At 45.2% G+C, this 20998-nt stretch overlaps 3 protein-coding genes across 5 annotated transcripts in view; 2 read left to right on the forward strand and 1 right to left on the reverse strand.

The window, feature by feature from the left end:
• On the reverse strand, nt 1-20242 carry klhl15 (kelch-like family member 15). 2 transcript variants are annotated; one of them, XM_017301814.2, is made up of 10 exons: nt 20132-20242; nt 8665-8752; nt 7854-7962; nt 7575-7713; nt 6352-6540; nt 6034-6258; nt 4980-5141; nt 4715-4924; nt 4204-4394; nt 1-4066 (listed from the first exon to the last, which is right to left on the reverse strand). In XM_017301814.2, the coding sequence occupies exons 3-10, from the start codon at nt 7871-7873 to the stop codon at nt 3316-3318; spliced, it is 1887 nt and encodes a 628-aa protein (XP_017157303.1). In that variant the 5' UTR covers nt 7874-7962; nt 8665-8752; nt 20132-20242; the 3' UTR covers nt 1-3315. The 2 variants fall into 2 exon arrangements, with proteins under 2 accessions (XP_017157303.1, XP_008395119.1); XM_008396897.3 differs by lacking the exons at nt 7854-7962; nt 20132-20242 and adding an exon at nt 10614-10902.
• Nucleotides 11325-18177, forward strand: eif2s3 (eukaryotic translation initiation factor 2, subunit 3 gamma). Its single transcript, XM_008396899.3, has 13 exons — nt 11325-11444; nt 11539-11645; nt 12984-13047; nt 13165-13292; nt 13466-13587; nt 14459-14553; nt 14637-14795; nt 15464-15598; nt 15664-15758; nt 15835-15979; nt 16528-16697; nt 16768-16940; nt 17945-18177. The coding sequence occupies exons 2-13, from the start codon at nt 11577-11579 to the stop codon at nt 18006-18008; spliced, it is 1419 nt and encodes a 472-aa protein (XP_008395121.1). The 5' UTR covers nt 11325-11444; nt 11539-11576; the 3' UTR covers nt 18009-18177.
• Nucleotides 19185-20998, forward strand: part of lrrc31 (leucine rich repeat containing 31) — a 7691-nt gene continuing 5877 nt past the window's right edge. Inside the window, exons 1-3 of one of the 2 annotated variants that reach the window (XM_008396901.3) lie at nt 19185-19321; nt 19420-19519; nt 20142-20324. In XM_008396901.3, coding sequence (XP_008395123.2) covers nt 19507-19519; nt 20142-20324 — 196 coding nt within the window. In that variant the 5' untranslated portion in view covers nt 19185-19321; nt 19420-19506. Of the gene's footprint in view, nt 19520-20141; nt 20325-20998 lie in introns of both variants that reach the window. The other variant, XM_008396900.3, reaches the window with a different exon arrangement.

A 20998-nucleotide genomic window follows, 5' to 3' on the forward strand; every position in this document is an offset into this window, starting at 1 on the left:
TGGAGGTTGACCAGTATGAACATTTATTTCTGGAAAGGTTACAAATTGTTTCCAAAGAGTTTCTACTCAGAGTAAGATATGTAATTCAGATTTTTATCTCTTTTCCCCGTACAGTTCATCTTCAGCGTCCTCTGATCGCTTTTCCTACGGACGGGCGGGAAGATGGCGGACTGAATGGCGGAGTTCCTCAGGGGGGGCGGCTGAACTGCACTGGTTACAAGTTTCTTCTTCAAACAGCGACGTTGGAGCGGAGCGGCGATTAACGGCGACCCGGAGGAAACGTAAAGGGATGAACGCTCCAGGATGACCGTTTGTATTTATAATTCACGTCAGAACAGATTCAGGAAGTGAATCTGTTCCGACTTTACCGATTCATCAATAACAGAGAAATAAATAAAACGGAGAAATTCACATGCTGCTGCAGGATGGAGATGAAAAACGACCGGGCTGCGAGTGAAATTTAAAAACATTCCTAATACTGCATAGCTCAGTGAAAAGCACTACCTCATAAATTAAATAAATACGCAGCAGAAAGACGTGACGGCGTCATTATTTGCTCTAGCCCTTTTCACAGTTAGCTCAAAATAAAACAAAATAAAAACAGGCTGGTCGTCAGCTCAGCTACGTGGCCTGGAGGGTGAAATGTACAGCTTTAATCTAAGACAGCGAGCGGCGGGATTAAATCTGACAGATTAAATAATCTGAAATGAAAACAGTCGGTTTTTGTTGAAACGAAGGCTGGTAATCATTTAGCCGAGGTAAATTACCAAAGGACCTCAAACAAGAACATCTTAGAAAAACAGATGAAAAATCTGGCAAAGAAACTTAAAGATCCTCCAACTAGAAACTGTTTTTCTTCTTCTTCGTCTATTTTGGCACAAAAACCAACATGTCTGACCAAACGAGTGAGCAGCTGTGTCCAAAATGCTAAGAAGAAAACGAGGATGGAGGAAGATAAATTGAGATCACAGCTAATGTGAAGCTAGCTAGTTTTAGCTAGCCAATGCTAAAGCTAAGTGAGCTAACCGTAATTGTAGTTGATTTCCTGTAAGTAACAGTTTAAATTTCATTATAATAAATAATTCTACACCTAGAGGATCAGATCAACAACAGTTTGATATTTTTTAATGTTTACACGATTAAACTATTAAACATTTTATATTTTTTAACTTGTAATTTATCAACATGTTTTAGGGAAAAAAAACAAAATTGGATAAATTAAGTTTTCAGGCTGAATCAAGTGAAAGCCAGCAGCTAACATAGCAGATTAAGCTAACGTTAATGTTAGCATCACATGCTAACATTATCCTTAACTGTAAATGAGATTCAATTAGGTAAAAAGATGTATTGTTTTGCCATTTCACATAATTAAATAAGTAGAATAGTTATTAATGACAAAGTACAAATATTTCTGTTCTAGCAAAGATTTATTTCATTTGAATCACTTTTCCCGTGACAAAATGCTCTGATTTAACTATTTTACCAAATGTTATTGTAAATAATAAACACACAACTTTTAAATTTGAGGAAAGATTATGGCGAAATAAACTGTGTTGGCCAAATGAAGTAACTGTTGCTAACCTGAACTAGCTGTGTCTATTTGGTGTAAATATATTTATTTTTAAGTTACCCTGCATGAGTATACTAATAAATAAGTTAGTGTTTGTATACCAATTGAAGTGAATGCTAACTGTTAGCTGTGGCTAACTACACCTAGGTTAGCTGAAGTTAGCATTAGCTAAAGGTAGGTTTATCTGCTGATGTTTGGTCATTTATAATTTATACAATGTTCTTCCACAGTTATACAACAAAGCAGTTAAAGCAGTTTATGGTGGAAACACATTTTAAAAATCTAAAGCTAAATTTTGAGATTCAATCGCATTAAATTTTAAAATTTATTGTATATATTTTTAAGTGGTTATTAAACTAAAAACTAACCGAGACAATTTAAAGCTAGCTGCTAAGATAGCTGTAGCGACATTATGAGCTAAAGCTAACGTTAGCACATTGGATCCCTCTGTTTGTTTCAAATAACTGAAGATATGGAGGTTAAACTTACCTGAAGTTATTTTTTTTTCAGTTTATTTATTTACATAAGAAGTCAAGTAAAATTCTAGTTAAACTAAATCAAGCTATCAGGTTAGCCGCAACTAGCGTAACCACCGATTTTGTTACTATGGAAACGTCATAACTTACAATACAATATAAATACTGGTGTCAGTTTGAATATGTTAAGTATATTCAAATATTTTGGTTTTCAGTATTTAGTTTTGCATATTTTAATAAAGCAAAAACAGACCAGCTGATGTTTTTGGCGGAGAGCAGATTATAAAACTTTTATTAACGTACAAGTTTTGTTGCTATGGAAACGTTTTAACACGCAAGTAAATTCAGGACAAATATCTGGTTTTAACAGGATTTTTAAAACTTTTCCTGTTAGAAAAGGAAACAAATAAAACTTTATCGATTAAACGAGTTTAACTGGAAATGTTCTAGTTTTGTAAAGTTATGACAGCTTTTCTAATTTTAATACTTTTATTTTTCTTGTTAAAATGAGAAAGTTTATCCTTATAATATTTATGTATTATAAGGATAAATTAGTTTTATCTCATTTTATCTCATAAAAGTTTTCCTGGTTTACATTAAACATTTAGTTTTAACTCTCGTAGTTTTAATGATATTTTTAATTTATTTCCAAACTCTTTCATTTCAACACATCATCAGTATTTAAGTGTCAGCAGTGATTATATCACCTTTATTCCCATAAAGGCCAAATGTTCTTGAATGAGGTCCAGATTTGCTGAAATGGCCCAAAAAGCCCAGATCTCGGGTCGAACCGGGTCCGTTTCTATTTACACTCAGAGAACCGATAAAGTGCAGGAATGTAAACGAAACCAAACGGGCAGCAGGAAACGGATCCAACGCCGCGGTTCCCCTCGGTGTGGCGGGAGCAGAGAGACGTTTACTGGACCGGAACCAGGCGAGTCCAGAACCACCAAGTTCAGCTACGCTACGGAGGATTTCTGATCCGTGTTGTTGGGGTTTAAAGCATTTCAGCTAAGCTATGGATCGACGGTGTTCAGGAGGAACCAGAACCAGAACCGGGTTCTGCTGGGTTCTTCCCTCCAGGCGTAAATGAATGAAACCTTTTTGTTTTCTGACATCATTTTCTCCTTTAATTTTCTGAGAACTGAAAACGCCGAGCCGCCCGGCGCCTCACCTGTGGGTCGGCGCCGGTCGCCGGGTCGTCCCTCCCGGACCGCCTGGTTCCGGCGCCAGGCGGACAGTCCGTCGGTACAAAACGTGCAGCGGACCTCAGCTGCAGCGCCGGACGTGCTCCAGCACGTACTCTGGGAAGTGCAGGCTGCACACCTGCAGGCCGTCCAGTTTGCAAGGCATCCTGGGATACTCGTCCTCCTTCCACTTGTTCTCGTCGGGGTCAAAGGTGAGGATGGAGTCACTGTAGTGGCCGTTGTAGCACAGGCCGCCCAGCACCATGATCTGCCGGTCCAGCACCGCCACGCCGTGGCCGCTGCGGCCGATGGGCATGGAGGCCAGGATGGTCCACTCGTCCGTCTCCGGGTCGTACACCTCGGTGGACGGGCAGCCCTGCGACTCGAACGAGGCCCGCAGGATCACGCACACGCCGCCGAACACGTACAGCTTCCCGTTGTGGGAGATCATCTTGTGGAAGCAGCGAGCGTAGTTCATTTTGGATTTGTTCTCCCAGCAGCTGGCGTGGGTCCCGGGCAGCAGCGGCCCGCGGGCCGAGCGCGTCCTGTGGGAGTCCGACCCGCCCGACCCGCCGCCGCCGCCGGCCTCCCGGCCCGGGTCGAACACGCACACCTGCTTGGAGGTGGAGGAGGACGTGATGCCGCCGGTGATGTACAGCTTCCCGTTCAGGACGGTTCCCTCGTGGCCGTACTTGTTGACGGGATACGGATCCACAAACTCCCAGCGGTCCTCCGTGATGTCATAGCGCTCCGTGGAGTAGAAGGTCTCGTCTCGGGTTCGGCCCGCCACGGCGTAGATGAACTTCCCGATGACTCCGACCGCGAACTCCGACCTGCAGACAACCAAACGGTCAGGAACTCACCAAAGTTCCTCTGATTGGATGGAGAACCTCTCAGCATCACTTTCAAGCTAAAGGTGAATTGTTTGCTTTCAGAGCAAAGGTCAAAGTTCACAGAAAGGCCCTCTGACCTGGGAACAGACATGTCCGCCATGCGCAGCCACGAGTTCTGCCGCGGGTCGTAGCGGTAGACCTTGGAGGAGGCGTGAAACTCTCCGTCGGGCCCCAGCTCCTCTCCGCCCAGCAGGAAGGCGAAGTTGTTGACGATGGCCAGGCAGTCGGGTCGCAGCGGCACCTGAGGGCCCTCCAGCTCCCACCACACCTGAGACACAGACGGCGGCGCGGTTAGCGGACACGGCTGGTCCGACCCGGACTTTAACTACACACCGACATGAACCAACCAACACTGATGAAATGAGGAATCAGCAAAAATCTGTTACAAGATTTTTATGGCGGCGACTTTAATAATCATCACTTTGGGTTCAAACTGAATAAAACTATTAATTATAGTGAATGAACCACAATAAGGCCTGTTAACGGATTCAAAGCCTATTTTACTGTAAAACACGATGAAGGTTAAACCAATGAATGAATCAGAGCAGCTGAACAAACTGGACCAATCAGACGGCGGCGTTGGTTCACCTTTGGCCGCTGCAGCAGCAGGATCTTGCTGTTCACCATGCTGTGGCCGATCATCCCCCTGAACACGGCGGTCTGCGGCCGGACGGAGCGGATGCGGTTGGAGCGCGTCTCCAGCAGCGGCTGCTGGTTGACGTCGTGGAAATATCCCAGCGCCTGGTCCACTTCCTGCCTCAGCTGCCTGGAGTAGCGGTAGAACTCCGACGTTTTCACCTGAGGAGACAGAAACCTGAGCGTGGGCGGCGGCGAAGCACGGCGCGGCGCTCACCTTCTCAAAGATGTCCGCCGGCGTCATGAGGCAGAAGCGGATGGACTGCACGATGGTGTCGGTGTGCCTCCAGCGCCGCCGGTCGTGTCTCAGCCACGCCTGGACGGCTTCGTACAGCTCGATCTCCGGGTATCGGCTCAGAGCGTCGCTGTTCAGGTAGGCCTGCGCCGAAAACCCGAGAGAAACATCAGAGGAGGAAAAACGATTCCCAGACTCTTCCAGAACCGACCCGAACGACACCGAGCTCCAGAACCGACTGACAGAAACATCACCAGGTTATTTATTCATATTTATTACACTCATTTAGCACAAATCTGCTTCTGATTTTAGATTTTATTACCAGATGGTTCAGTTTTTCATCAAAATCCAAATTATGAGAAAATATGCAGGATTTTATATTAATTATATTTCATACAGTAGTTTCTGAGCGTTTTAAATGTCGAATGTTTTTAGCAATATGACCATCACTGCTAATTTTTACGTTTATTATTATTAATTTACTTATATTAAATTTGCTTTAATTAACCTCATTAATCAGCAGGTTTTATTTCATGTCCTCTCCATGTTTTGTTGCAGAATTTGGTTCTTTTTCTCTTTTTCTTTTCTATTTGTTGCTTCAGGAGCAAAACAGAAAATTACACTTAAATAAATGACTTTAGATTTTATTTAGAAAAGGATTAAATAACAGAAAAATCAAAGATTAAAACACTTTATGGGATTAAGTTTATCATTTTCTGGCGCGCCACAGCGCCCCCTGGCGGCCAACTTTAAAACACTGCGATACAAAATCCTAGGAATCGTAAATCGATTATAGATTTTTTTAAAACCAGGCAGTTAATCTAAACTAAAGTAATTAAATTTAATGCATCATAATCGGATTTGTGATGGAGTTTGATACCAAATCGAACCTTTAATTGTTTTCACTCCTTTTCCTCGTCGCTCTTTGATCAGAAATGTTTCTGATTCCATCTCTACACTCTGTGATGCCGACAGTTTTATATCTCAAACGGTTTTAAATGCTAATCGCCTCCACTCAGTAATTCAGACCGTCTACCTGGAGTCGCTCCAGACTGAGGTAGGACAGGAAGTCGGCTCGGCTCATCAGAGGGACGAAGTTGTCGAGCAGGAAGTTGTCGAGCTGCTCCTGGACGCCCTCCACGCCGACGCTGAAGTCCTCCAGGAGGCGCATGACCTCGGCGCAGTTCTCCAGGCAGATCTTGGCCAGCAGGAAGGAGCAGCAGAACTCCACCGCCTCCGTCAGCTGGACGTACATGGCCGCCTGCAGCCACACACACACACACACACACACACACACGGTTAACGTTTCAGCTTCTCAGGAGTCACCGGGGAGGCACCGGAGAGGCCCGGATACCTGCAGGATCTCCTGCACGGTGGGCATGCTGAGCTCCAGGGAGCCGTAGTACATGAAGCGCAGGATGTGGCCGAAGCCGGCGGCCGTCAGCCCCTTCATGTGGATCTTATCCTGGTCGCGCTCCCGCATGTCGGCCGTGAACATGACCCGGAAGTAGTCGCTCTGCGTGGCCAGCAGCGCCTTGTGGGCCTGTGGGCGGAGTCAGCACACCTTAGTTACCGTCCTAGCAACACGGGATCCACGGCTACAGCTGGCAGAAACCGATTAATCTGACGATTAATCAATTATTCAGTGGTAAATAGATTATTCTATAAACTATAACAGTTTCTTTGACCATGAATCAACTATTCTGACGATCAATTAATCAATTGTTCTAGCAATTAATCGACTATTTTTAATTCTGATGATCGAGTCTTCTAAATAGTAATCGACTATTTTGTATTATGAAGATTAATCGTCTGACGATTAATCGATAGTTCTGTCAATTAATCAATTATTCAGTGGCAAATAGATTATTCTATAAACTATAACAGTTTCTTTGACCATGAATCGATGCTTGTGGTGATTAAATGACTGACTAATCAATGCTTCTGGTGATAAAATGACTGACTAATCAATGCTTCTGGTGATTAAATGACTGACTAATCAATGCTTCTGGTGATAAAATGACTGACTAATCAATGCTTCTGGTGATTGATTGTTCTGACAACATGTTTACAGACAGTCTGGGTTTTTCTTAAATGTAAAATTTACATAATTTTGTACAGTTTCGTGTTAATTTCTGCTCTGACTGTGTTGTTCTTTCAGCAAATGTCATGTTTTCAGAGTCTTTCCTCTAGTTAACTTTTAATTGATTACTAAATCAGCTGATGATTATTTCAGTTATTGATTAGTCACTATTCCAGATGTCAAAATTAACATTTGATTTCAAGAACGAATCTGTTTCTAGAATAAAATCCACGTCTCTTTTCAGCAAAGCCTCAATCTGTTATTTAATGCTAACTGGGCTAATTGCTGCTTAAAACATCAACTTCCTGATTATTTATCTCAGTTTTTAAACACTTTACTGCTTTACAGCCAATTCTCTACACACACAGTGTGACATCACCCCTGTTGCTAATAACAACAATAAATGACCAGGAAGTTCCCAAAGAGTGGATGTTAAATGTAGCAGGAGCAGAAAAATCTGATCCGATCCAGTGGGTTGGGTCGATGAGCGCTACCTGGAAGTGGTGCTCCTCTATCAGCAGCGTGACGTCCAGCAGCAGACGCTCCTCGTACAGAGCACGGAAACCCGACGACACGCTCCCATCATGCACCTGGGACAGGTACACCTCCACATCTCCCCCCGACATAACACACCTGAGGAGGACGGAGGAACAGAGGAGTCAGGAAACAGACAGACATGGAGTCAGGCTGGTTGGTGTGAGCGCTGCATCAGGCAGAGGCGGGAAAACGCAGTGGAAGGAAGAGCTTCAGCAAACACACACACACACACTCACCTCTGATTGGCCACGGGCATGTCAGAGGGGGCTGTCCGAGCCAATCAGAGGACAGTGCCCCTTGTGTCCAGTAGATGCTAACAAACTCCCTTTAGTGAGCGCCAATCACCTGAACGACAGAGCCAGAACAGGTTAAAGGTCACCGGGTCACAGCGCGGCTGAACACGTCAAGAAAGAAGGTGACACTGGGCTCACAGTAGAAAGTGTCACCATAAAACTGGACCAGTTTGTTTCATCCATTAATGTTTATTGTTTCATTAATCAGCTGCTGGTAAAAGAGCGACGCAACAAACTGAGCTCAGACTGTCAACAACTAGTCAGTTAATAAAGGTTTCATTCAAACTACGCTGACGTGTTTGTGTCGGCCATGTTGGTCATGTCAGGACCTCAGGCTACCAGCAGCCTGTGGAAGAGAAGCAACCTGCTGCAGAATTAGGAACTGAGCTCAGCAGGTGGCGCCGAGGAGTCAACAGGAAACGGAGAAACTAAACTCTGCCTTCATTTTCTCAAACTTTTAAGTTTTTCTTTACATTTTGGCTGAATAAATATGTTAAAATATGCCAAACCTTCTATCTACGCAATAAAATATCAGCTTAATTTGGTTTCCATGAGAACAGAAATCACAAATATCAACTTCAAGAGCTCTGAAAAATAAATTATTACTTTGGAAACAGTTTTTTCTTCACATCCCAAAACAAAGAAAATGACAGAAAATCACACAGGAGTGGTAGAAAGGATGAGCAGTCTGGAGGGAGGAAGGGTGTGTGTGTGTGTGTGTGTGTGTGTGTGTGTGTGTGTCAGCGGGTCGTACCTTTTGGAGCCCGGCCGAACGATCGCAGGCTGTGACGGCTGAGCGCTAAGAGACCGCTCGCATTTCCTGTGTTTATGTTTCCCCGGTTCTGACGGAAAGGGACAGAAACAGGAAGTTAAAAACAACTAATATCCGAGTTGATCCTTCATTTATAATAAAAGAAATGCTCAACTTTCCATCTGTTTTGAGAAGAAATAAAGACAAACCAACTGGTGCCACTAAATCTCTGCATTCTTTGTTCATATTCCCAATAGAAAGTATTCCTGGTTCAGAGTTTCTGAAACTGACATACTGCTGCTAAACAGAAAGAAAATCTGTTTTCCTCTTTCCTGTAGAAAATGCTCCTGTCTGAGTACTCATGTCTTTAGCAATGTCTTCTAAATGGAGCTTCCTTTGTGTACTCTTCAGTTCCCTGTAGAAAGTACTCCTGACTCAATCATGTTCCACTGTGTTTTTGTCTCGTTTTTAGTGGAGAAATCTGTCATTTATCAGCTTTGTCTACTCTGGGCTGGTTTCTGAAAGGTTTTCTTTCCTTTAGAAAGTAATCCTGGATGTTTGGGGCCAGGCTAACACCTGACCCACAGTGGTACCTGGACCAGGCTAACACCTGACCCACAGAGGCTTCTGGACCAGGCTAACACCTGACCCACAGTGGTACCTGGACCAGGCTAACACCTGACCCACAGAGGCTTCTGGACCAGGCTAACACCTGACCCACAGTGGTACCTGGATGTTTGGGGCCAGGCTAACACCTGACCCACAGAGGCTTCTGGACCAGGCTAACACCTGACCCACAGAGGAACCTGGACCAGGCTAACACCTGACCCACAGAGGCTTCTGGACCAGGCTAACACATGATCCACAGAGGCTTCTGGACCAGGCTAACACCTGACCCACAGAGGCTTCTGGACCAGGCTAACACCTGACCCACAGAGGCTTCTGGACCAGGCTAACACCTGACCCACAGTGGTACCTGGATGTTTGGGGCCAGGCTAACACCTGACCCACAGTGGAACCTGGACCAGGCTAACACCTGACCCACAGAGGCTTCTGGACCAGGCTAACACCTGACCCACAGTGGAACCTGGACCAGGCTAACACCTGACCCACAGTGGAACCTGGACCAGGCTAACACCTGACCCACAGAGGCTTCTGGACCAGGCTAACACCTGACCCACAGTGGTACCTGGATGTTTGGGGCCAGGCTAACACCTGACCCACAGAGGAACCTGGACCAGGCTAACACCTGACCCACAGTGGCTTCTGGACCAGGCTAACACCTGACTCACAGTGGCTTCTGGACCAGGCTAACACCTGACCCACAGTGGTACCTGGATGTTTGGGGCCAGGCTAACACCTGACCCACAGAGGAACCTGGACCAGGCTAACACCTGACCCACAGTGGCTTATGGACCAGGCTAACACCTGACTCACAGTGGCTTCTGGACCAGGCTAACACCTGACCCACAGTGGAACCTGGATGTTTGGGGCCAGGCTAACACCTGACCCACAGTGGCTTCTGGACCAGGCTAACACCTGACCCACAGTGGCTTCTGGACCAGGCTAACACCTGACCCACAGAGGCTTCTGGACCAGGCTAACACCTGACCCACAGAGGCTTCTGGACCAGGCTAACACCTGACCCACAGTGGCGTGTAGGTGTTTGGGTTACCCTACTACAGGATGGCGGACCTGAGCTACCGGCTCAGGGTTACAGACCCCCGGGTGTTTTCATTCCTCCAGCGAGCTGCAGCTCTGCTTCATGCCGAAACCAGAGCTCCAAAACAAAGGCTCCACACAGCGGGTCACCTCGACTCTCACAGCCGCCGACAGAAGCTCGTTTTTAGCATTTTGAACTGGAAGAAGACGGTTTAAAGCGCCCGTCTGAGGCTCAGTGTTGAACGCGGGGGACGAGCTTTAGCTTAGCGGCTAAGATCCAGCCGTCTCACCTCGGCGGTGCGAATCCCCACAACCCCTCTTCGACCAGGCAGCTCTGGCTCCGTCGGACATGAAGTTGGGGGTTCAGCTCCGGGATCAGGAGAGAGGCGGGCAGCGGTGGACTGCCGGATCCCGACGGTAATCCATCTGCCGGACGAAAGGACCCCCGACACGGCTCTGAATTAGATGGCTCCAGAACCACAGCAGCCCACAGGATTTACGGACTCCATCTTCTGCACCGGCGTCATTTCCCTTCTGGGCGGAACTGAAGGGCGGCGAGCAGAGCGCCAGAGATCGTGTGTGTAAAGAAGATGTGTCACTACAAATGGAGAGGAAAAACTATTTCCAGACCCACTCATTAAATTAAAATAGCATAAAAACGTGTATTTATTTCAGTAACTGAAACACTTTATGTAGATTAACTATACACAGACTGATGTTTTCAAGAGTTGGTTTCTGTTTTTTTTAGGATATTTTTGCTTACAGTAAACGAAAAAAGAAATATTTAGCATCGACATAAAAAACTACAAAATGGCCTTTCGGGAACTACAAATCGTAAAATGACGTCACTTTCTACTGACGGACCCCAAACATGAGAAGCATGACATTTATTTTAATAAACTTCTATTTAAATAATGTAGGCTAGCAGAGAAATGTTTAGGTTCCATAAAAAGCGGGTCTTAATGAGGAATAAGGGGTGGAAACCCGGGTTGAGCTGTTATCGCGGTGGTGATAAATTGCATCAGCCGTTCAGAAAGGACCCCGTCTCTCTAACGCGGAGGAGTTTGTCTTTAAAGCAGCGAAATCTTTATGATTTTTTCCTTATCGGTTTAGTTCAACCGGTTCGTATTCTTTTGAAATTAACCAGGGGTAAAAGTGAATACATAGATTACTAAAAAAATAATGAAGTGATTTTTTTTTTTTTCCGTTGATCAGGCAGAGCCGCCGCCTCTTCCGTTCCCTTTTCATCCAAGATGGCGGGGGATGAGTCTGGTACAACGCTCGGTCAGCCTCACCTGGCCAGACAGGACCTCAGCACGTTGGTGAGTCTCCTTTTAACCGCCTCCACAGCTTCACGGTCCCCTGGCTGGTACTCCGGGACGGTTATTTGGCTGAAATAAAGTCGGGGAAAACGCGGAAATGGTTGGGGTGAACGGTGGCCGGAGCAACGCCGCTTCCACCCGGCGCATGACGGCAGGCCCAGCGGGGAAACGGAGCTCCCCTCCGCCGCTCCTCTGCCAACCGAAATATTTACTTTCAGAGTCTCCGAACCTCTGTTTTTAGTGTCGGTTACGTTTGACATGACTGGTTTCCACTGAGGATCGTCTACCGCTAATGAGTCTTAGTCAAAGTCAGATCAAAGCATACGCGATATATGCGTCTGGTTCCCTGGTGGGCGAAATATACCAGGGAGAAAAGGAAGAAGTTTAAACCATCTCTTCCATCCATCCCCGACTCCAACATCTCTGTCAGCCAGACGGAGATTTAGAGGAGCAGCAAAAGCAAAGGAGGTGATTAGCAAAGCTAACAACTGATAGCATCATCCTGGGACATGTCGCTGTGGAGGATTGTCTCTGCTGCCCGGATGTTGCCTGGAAACTCAGTTGGTTTAAAATGCTGGTGTGCGTTTTAGTAGTTTAGTTTCTGTAGATCAAAACATCCATCCATCCATCCATTTTCTTCCGCTTATCCGGGGTCGGGTCGCGGGGGCAGCAGCTTCAGAAGGGAGGCCCAGACTTCCCTCCCCAGCCACTTCTTCCAGCTCCTCCGGGGGAATCCCAAGGCGTTCCCAGGCCATAGAGAGACATCGTCCCTCCAGCGTGTCCTGGGTCTCCCCTCCTCCCTGTGGGACCTGAACACCTCACCAGGGAGGCGTCCAGGAGGCATCCTGACCAGATGCCCGAGCCTCAACTGGCTCCTCTCGACGTGGAGGAGCAGCGGCTCTACTCTGAGTCCCTCCCGGATGACCGAGCTTCTCTCTCTAAGGGAGAGCCCAGCCACCCTGCGGAGGAGGAAACCCATTTCGGCCGCTTGTACCCGTGATCTGGTTCTTTTGGTCATGACCCAAAGCTCATGACCATAGATGAGGGTGGGAACGTAGATCGACCGGTAAATCGAGAGCTTCGCTTTTTGGCTCAGCTCTCTCTTCACCACGACGGACCGGTACAGCGCCCGCTTCACGGCAGACGCTGCCCCAATCCGCCTGTCGATCTCCCTTCTTCCCTCATTCGTGAACAAGATCCCCAGATACTTAAACTCCTCCACTTGAGATCAAAACAGTCCTGACTTATTTCCCAGAGATCTGATGAGAGCCGCTGTTTCCTGCTAATCCCTCTCTGTGTCTCACTGTGTCCTCTGTCTCTCTGTCTGTCCCTCTGCAGGACGTGTCCACCTTAACGCCTCTGTCTCCAGAGATCATCAGCAGACAGGCCACCATTAACATCGGTACTGGACTCATTCTGTTTCCCCGCCGTTATTCTCAGTGATAAATGAATTCAAATCCATTTTTCCTTGTCGGTGATTAAGGCATTAAAATCAGTTTTTTTTCTCTGGTTCCTGAAGGCACCATCGGCCATGTGGCCCACGGGAAGTCCACAGTAGTGAAGGCCATCTCCGGCGTTCACACCGTCAGGTTCAAGAACGAGCTGGAGAGGAACATCACCATCAAGCTCGGATATGCTAACGCTAAGGTTTCTTCCTTTTAATTACGATGATTCATTAATAAATCCAGGTTAGTCTGGAACATGTAGACATCCTGAATCTCCATCCATCCTCCATCTTTGTCATTGAAGCTTCAGGATCCAGTTTTCCTGCTGCGTGTGGCTGCCGTCTCTCTCTTTACGCTCCGTCTTTACTGCTGCAGGTCTACAAGCTGGACGACCCCGGCTGCCCCAGGCCCGAGTGCTTCAGGTCGTGTGGCAGCAGCACCCCCGACGAGTTTCCCACAGACATCTCCGGCACCAAGGGCAACTTCAAACTGGTCCGGTAAGGCCGTTCCCAGCCGCTTCAGAGCTTCAAAACATAGATTTATATGTAGATAGGGTGCCACTTATTTCATCATCGTTATTTGTTTGTTTTTCGAATCTAAAGTAATTATTGGATTCAGAGTAACTTAACTGAAATACATTCCCAGAATTTATTGTTTCTACAATTTTACTTATTGCTTCACCTCCATTTCTTAATAATGAAAAATTAGTCGCTCAAAATACTTTGACTGGATTTTGAAGCCCTGTTGGTCCAATAGCAGCATCAATAACATAATCAGTAATATTGAGATTAGAATAGAATATATCTATTGATTCCCAAGGGGAAATTGCTTATTTGTTGAAAGCTTGAAAGCTTCTCCATCATAGGTGATAAATAAAAAATGTTTATATACATCTAAGAGTGATCAATTCAAAATGACTAGATATAAACAAATAAGTAACAACCAATTGCATGAAATATATTAATAAATAACCTATAAATGAGCGCAGAAAAAAATGTAATCAATTGGCAGCAGAGACTTGGGCATTTTAAAGTTGACGTCAACAAGCAGAATGACTTTCTGTGGTCTGTTTTATTCCTGTTGATGCTGATTTGCATCACACCTAAATTCATACTAATGTTCAGATTAATAATCTTTAACATCTGTAACATTTATTCTTCTTTTGTACACTTTGTCAGCTGGTTCTGGTGGTAGTTTAAACGGGTCAGCTGGTTCTGGTGGTAGTTTAAACAGGTCAGCTGGTTCTGGTGGTAGTTTAAACGGGTCAGCTGGTTCTGGTGGTAGTTTAAACGGGTCAGCTGGTTCTGGTCATAGTTTAAACGGGTCAGCTGGTTCTGGTTCTGACTGAAGCTCTCTTGTCTCCGACAGACACGTATCGTTTGTGGACTGTCCTGGTCACGACATTCTCATGGCCACCATGTTGAACGGCGCCGCCGTCATGGACGCCGCCCTCCTGCTGATCGGTGAGTCTGGTAGACGCTGCGGCTCGTTGGCGCCCCCAGCAGGGGGTCCGGTTGTGACCGGTTCTGGTTCTGTGTCCGACCAGCGGGGAACGAGTCGTGTCCTCAGCCTCAGACGTCGGAGCATCTGGCTGCCATAGAGATCATGAAGCTGAAGCACATCCTCATCCTGCAGAACAAGATCGACCTGGTGAAGGAGAGCCAGGCCAAGGAGCAGTACGAGCAGATCCTGGCCTTCGTGCAGGGTGGGTTCCCCTCAGCACCACAGGGCCGCCACCGTGTTGGCTGGACAGAAGCTAAATCTGCCTAAACATCTCAGCGTTAGCTTTTCTACTGGCTCCCATTGGTTCACCTCCACATTTGTTTGACACATTACTAGAATGGCATGTTCTCTTGTCTTTCCTATTTTGAGGAGTCACCAAGAAAAATGCGCTTTTGTGTCACACTAAATTTCTACCCCAGAAAACAAGAACTGCTGGATCACTGACTTAAAGTTAATGTTTCTCCTGCTAACAATCATCTGATGTTTTTCTTGATGAAATTTCTCCTGCTAACGTTTGTCCTGTTTTTCTTGCTAACATTTATTTTGCTAACGTTTCTCCTGCTAACGTTCCTCTTGCTAACGTTCCTCCTGCTGACGTTTGTCCTGTTTCTCTTGCTAACATTTATTTTGCTAACGTTTCTACTGCTAACGTTCTTCTTGCTAACGTTCCTCCTGCTAACGTTTGTCCTGTTTTTCTTGCTAACATTTATTTTGCTAACGTTTCTACTGCTAACGTTCTTCTTGCTAACGTTCCTCCTGCTAACGTTTGTCCTGTTTTTCTTGCTAACATTTATTTTGCTAACGTTTCTACTGCTAACGTTCTTCTTGCTAACGTTCCTCCTGCTGACGTTTGTCCTGTTTCTCCTGCAGGAACCGTTGCCGAGGGCGCTCCCATCATTCCCATCTCTGCGCAGCTCAAGTACAACATCGAGGTTGTTTGTGAGTACATCGTGAAGAAGATTCCCGTTCCCATCAGAGACTTCATCTCCGAGCCGCGGCTCATCGGTAAGAACGGACCCGGCGCTGCTTCCTGTTTCCGTCGGCGTGTTTTTTAACGTAAACGGCTTCAGTCATCAGGTCGTTTGACGTGAACAAGCCGGGCTGCGAGGTGGACGACCTGAAGGGAGGCGTGGCCGGAGGCAGCATCCTGAAGGGCGTTCTGAAGGTCAGGGCCGCAGCGTTAGTCGCCGGCTGTGATGTCACAGTGTGATCTGACCGCCGTCCGTCTGTCCGTCCTGCAGGTGGGTCAGGAGATCGAGGTCCGGCCCGGAATCGTGTCCAAGGACCAGGAGGGGAAGCTGATGTGCAAACCCATCTTCTCCAAGATCGTGTCTCTGTTTGCTGAACACAACGACCTGCAGTACGCCGCCCCAGGAGGCCTGATCGGTGAGAGAACCAGAACCAGAACCGGACTCCTCTATGGAGGAACAGTGCAACAGGAATCATCTGAGGATCCATGGAGTCTGTCTGACTCCTGCAGTCTGGATCAACACGACGTGTCGTTCAGCCCAGATGTCTGGAGATTCTCTCTCTTCTTTCATCCTAACTTGTCTTTCCTTCCTTCCTCCCTTCATTCCTTCCCTTCATCATGCGCTTCTGTCCTTCCTTAGCTCCTTGTATCCTTCCATTCTCAGCTCATCCCTTGAATCCTTCCTTCTGTCTTTAATTCCTCACTTTTTCATGTTCTAACTTGATTCCTCTTGTTACTTTGCTTCCTTCCTTCCATCTTCTCCTACCTTGAATCCTTCCTTATTTCCTTCTTTCATTCTTTTTCTTTGTGTCAGTCCTTCCTTCCTATTTTGTCTCCTTCTTTCTGTCCTTCCTTCTTTCCTCTGTCCCGGTTCTATTAAGTTAATTTGAGTATTGATATAAATGACAGTATGAAGCAGTGAATTCTGGGATTTTGGGTGTGAATGACGGGTCGGTGTCTGCAGGTGTCGGGACGAAGATCGACCCGACGTTGTGCCGGGCCGACCGCATGGTGGGTCAGGTTCTGGGAGCCGTCGGCGCGCTGCCTGAGATCTTCACAGAGTTGGAGATCTCCTACTTCCTGCTGCGGCGGCTGCTGGGCGTCCGCACCGAGGGCGACAAGAAGGCCGCCAAGGTGAGCTGTGCATCATGGGAAACGCGGTCCAGCCTCCTCCGGTCTCTGACTCGATTTCTCCGGCCCGCAGGTCCAGAAGCTGTCCAAGAACGAGGTTCTGATGGTGAACATCGGCTCGCTGTCGACCGGCGGCCGCGTCAGCGCCGTGAAGGCCGACCTGGCCAAGATCGTCCTGACCAACCCGGTCTGCACCGAGGTCGGCGAGAAGATCGCGCTCAGCCGGCGCGTCGAGAAGCACTGGCGGTGAGACGCAGCACAACCCAGACGTTTACGATTTAAAGGGCCAGTGTCATTTAAAATCCACTTCCTGATTAGAGCTTTACATCAGGCTGTAATGTTTCTCCCTGCAGTGTTGCTTTGATTCCTTCATGCATGTTTGAGAAATCCTTTAATCTCCATGGCAACCATTCAGCTGCAAATCGCCTGGGTGGACGTAGCCCCGCCTTCCAGATGCAGCTCCTCCCACACTCAGTTCCTTCAGACTAGCCAGCAGTAATTAGCAAACACCTTATGGAGCTCAACATAGGAGCTACTGCTCAGTGAAATGCTGCTAAAACGTTGTTAAAGGGTTAACAGAGGAGGCGGAGCTTCAGAAAGCAGGAGAGTTTAAAGAGACGGAGCCCAATTTCAAGGCGTTAAATTAAAAAGTCGGGTAATATTTGATTTATACAGCATATTCTATAACAGGAGTTGGCATAGTTACTTGATTGTGCTATAAAATGGCACATCGTGCCTGGAAAACACGTAATGCTGCCCTTGAAGCTGCGGTTTGTCATTTTTATTAAATATATTTCTTACATGTTTGTTCAAACTATCAGTCACGACAGTTTGAGACGTGATCAGTGAGAACCTGGATCTCTTCCCTCAACTACTATTGACATCTGAAGAAATGCACCAAAAACAACCAATCAGAGCCAGGAGGCGGGGCTTAGGGCTGTCAATCAACTTCATGTACCTCCTGCTAAATGTGTTGATGGACGATCAAGAACTCAGTTACAGGAAAACCATTTATCTGCCATCATCTGTGGCTATGCTAACAAGCCCAGCATTCACAACAGGCTATGCTAGCTGCTCACCACACAGAGGGTGATTGACAGCGCTAAGACCCGCCTCCTGGCTCTGATTGGTTATTTCTAGTTAGCACTGTGAGAAGGCAGATATTTTTAACATATGTAAAGAGAAATATTGTTAATAAAAGTTGCATCGTGCAGCAGAATGACATGTTGACGCCGTTTCCCGTCCCTCAGTCTCATCGGGTGGGGACAGATCCGGAGAGGCGTCACCATCACACCAACCGTCGACGACGACTGAGACGACGACGGCGCTCCTTTAGGATTTTTCTTTTTTGTTTTTACAACTGGGACATTTCACTGGCCGCCGTCGCCTCTGCGTTTGAGGAGACGAAGGACGGAGGAGGAAGAGGAGTCCAGTCGGTTTCTGGCTTCAGATTTCACAACCAATAAAATAAATTTGGACAGAAGTTCAGAGTCTCTTTAAATTATTTCCTCATTAAATAACACATTTATTCAGTTTTATTTTATTAATTTGCAGTTTAAATGACCAAATCACGTGTTGACATAAAAGTTTAGAATGTAAACTAGTTGGTCTACTTAAGATTTTGTTTGTTTAGTTCTGACTGGATATTTTAAACTATTATCGACTCGAATATATTGTAATTTATTTTTCTGATGTTTGGGGAATGTGGCGTTTCCAGGAAGTCGGCCCTGGAGGACAGGAAGTGCCCGACTCGGTCTTATTATAAAGATATAAATGAAGTCGGTTCTTAATGTCCAGATTCTGTTTTAATTCATGTTTGGATCTATGATGAAACCATGAAACATCAGAACTGAATTAAAGTTTTCAAGTTGTTGGTTTTCCTCCTGAGTGTCGGGGATTCTCCACGTTTTCTCCTCATAAACTGAAAATATGTCAGTTTTTGTTTATAATTCATAAAATATAATGAAGTTTTTATCTTTAATTCATTAAATACACAGCAACATGCGAAAATAAACTCAAAATGCTTTAGTTTACATTAATTTGGTCCTGTGTTTATATCTTCATTGGTCAAATCAATGCGTCACAAATCAGTGGGCGGGGCTAAAACGTGATTGGTTGAGCTGTGAAACCGCAAAATCTGAAAATATATTAATAAATGTCATTTTTAATAGAAAGGTAATTGTTACATTATTGATGCCTTTAACATTTTTGTTTTTTATTTTAATACAATATAAATATTTCCATAAAATAAACATTTACAGTATTATTCAGTAAACTGTGGAACTTTGTTTATTTGGCTCATTCTTTACTCACTTCCGGTCATTTAATCTGCTCTTTTCTTCTATTAAACATTTATTTAAAGCTGATTTGGGCTGAAATGTTGTAAATAAAAGCTTTTTTTTATATTCCAGCTCAAATCGACTTTAAATTTTCACAACAACATAAACTTAATAAATAAACAGACAGAGATCGTCATGATCAGACGATCATCGCTCACTGACCTGAAAGCTGAACCAAAGATATAAACATTTACTGAAGGAGTTGCCGCACTTCCGGATTGATCCACCTGACGAGCACGAGACGTGACGTCGCCCAGGTGACAGGTGTCCCTCCGCCGAGCAGAAGAGGTGATTTAAAAGCGCTTTAATGTTGTCAACGAACCTTTTACTAAATGAAATACAGACGTCATCCGACTTTTTCTGGGTCATTTATGTTTTCATGTGAGAGTCCAAACGAACCGCGGGACCGAACCGGACCGAACCTCCGGCAGAGTTAAATCTTTATTTTTAAACTATTCCGACTTGAAGCTGACATGGAGGCTGCAGGTAAGAGGATCTGCTGAAACCCAACACGGATTTTTATCAGTTTTCTGCATTTTCATCCTTTTATTTCTAAATAAACTTAAAAATTCTGTTTAATCTGAGCTGAAAATGTGCTTTAGGTTTAAAAAGTCATTCATTCATCAAATTAACGGAGTTATTTTACTCTAAATGCTCATTAATATGTAAAAAGAGGTAAAATATTTGCCTTTGATAGTATTTTCTTCCTAAAAGTGACAGAATATTTAACATATTTATAAGTTATTGATTGGTTGTCATGTTTATTGGAGGATGCCATGTTGGCAGAGAAGAAGCTGAGCTCTGATTGGTTGCCAGGTTTGCAGACACATTCTGGTTGTTTTGGGTTTTTGTCAGGATGGAAGAACCAATAGCAACACATTTAGCTGTAAATGAACATAAACACCCCACAGCATAATGCTTCCACCTCTGTGCTTGATGGTTATTGTGCTTTGACTCATAATCTGCACATCATGTTGAGTTTTTCTGATTATTGTTACATTTAGTAGAAGAAAACAGAATATTTGCCTTTTATGTAACATATTTGGGGCCATGTTTTAAGCTTTATGAAGAATTATTTCCCCATATGAGTGATGCTACCTTTGCTCAGAGGGTCAGCGGGGGCGAGACGGAGGCGGCCAGAGACGATCCCCCCTGGACGTCATCATGAGTCAGATCCGCAGGAAGCGCTCGGCATCAGACAGGAAGCCACTGGGCCGCTTCCTGTCGCGAACCTCAGAGCGGACGGCGATCCCTGAGGACGCAGAGCCCGAGAACAGAGGACAGAGTCCAGGTGAGAAATTAAAGTTTATTTTGATGGTTTTAACGCATCGAAATGACCCAAAGATCACAGATTTAGTTTTCAAAGAATCTCCATTTATTGACAAAGAGAAATAATAGAAACAATATTTAAATTCCTGTCAATTACGAGAACACAAAGTGAAAAAGTGCAGGTGGAAGTTTATTTAACTTTGTTCAACATAAAGCAGCAGAATATTTCCTGAGTCTGTTGACAAACTCATAAAACAATCAAACCTTTTTGTGTTTGTTTAGCAAATAACATGTAAAATTATTTTGCTCAGAGTGACTGACGGTTTTAACTCCTCCCATCTGAATCCGTCTGACTGAAACAGACTTGTTTTAATATTGACCTCTAGTTCTTTAAATGGATAAATCTTAATGCAGTTTAATTTCAAACCACTGTTGTAAAAACCTTGGAAGGAGTTTGTTACCACTAAATCATAAACTTTAAAATATGTCAGAAATATTTCATTAATTGGGTGGAAATAGTCAGACGATGTTATAATTCAAATAGTTTCTCCACACAGTGATTTATTTATTTAGAAAATATTTTATTTTAGTTTCTACATCATCAAAATGAACCTTCCAGTGCAGATTGAAGACTTTTACTCCAAAAGTCTGATTTCAGACACTTCTTCTGTTTATCATCAGTTTATTTACTTCTTA

Source organism: Poecilia reticulata, chromosome 20 (assembly GCF_904066995.2).
Source record: "Poecilia reticulata chromosome 20, P_reticulata-male-v2, whole genome shotgun sequence".
NCBI classification, from domain to species: domain Eukaryota; kingdom Metazoa; phylum Chordata; class Actinopteri; order Cyprinodontiformes; family Poeciliidae; genus Poecilia; species Poecilia reticulata.

What these genes read in the sequence shown, in the direction of transcription:
- klhl15 (XM_008396897.3), bottom strand. Translation starts at nt 10,674, where the DNA reads ATGTCCGACGGAGCCAGAGCTGCCTGGTCGAAGAGGGGTTGTGGGGAT. An exon ending in GTTCGGCCGGGCTCCAAAAG is followed by an intron (nt 7,714 to 8,664) that starts GTACGACCCGCT and finishes CGTCCTCCTCAG; the next exon opens with GTGTGTTATGTCGGGGGGAG. An exon ending in CGGCGGACATCTTTGAGAAG is followed by an intron (nt 4,925 to 4,979) that starts GTGAGCGCCGCG and finishes CTGTCTCCTCAG; the next exon opens with GTGAAAACGTCGGAGTTCTA.
- eif2s3 (XM_008396899.3), top strand. Translation starts at nt 11,577, where the DNA reads ATGGCGGGGGATGAGTCTGGTACAACGCTCGGTCAGCCTCACCTGGCC. An exon ending in TCGGATATGCTAACGCTAAG is followed by an intron (nt 13,293 to 13,465) that starts GTTTCTTCCTTT and finishes TTACTGCTGCAG; the next exon opens with GTCTACAAGCTGGACGACCC. An exon ending in CGCCGCCCTCCTGCTGATCG is followed by an intron (nt 14,554 to 14,636) that starts GTGAGTCTGGTA and finishes GTGTCCGACCAG; the next exon opens with CGGGGAACGAGTCGTGTCCT.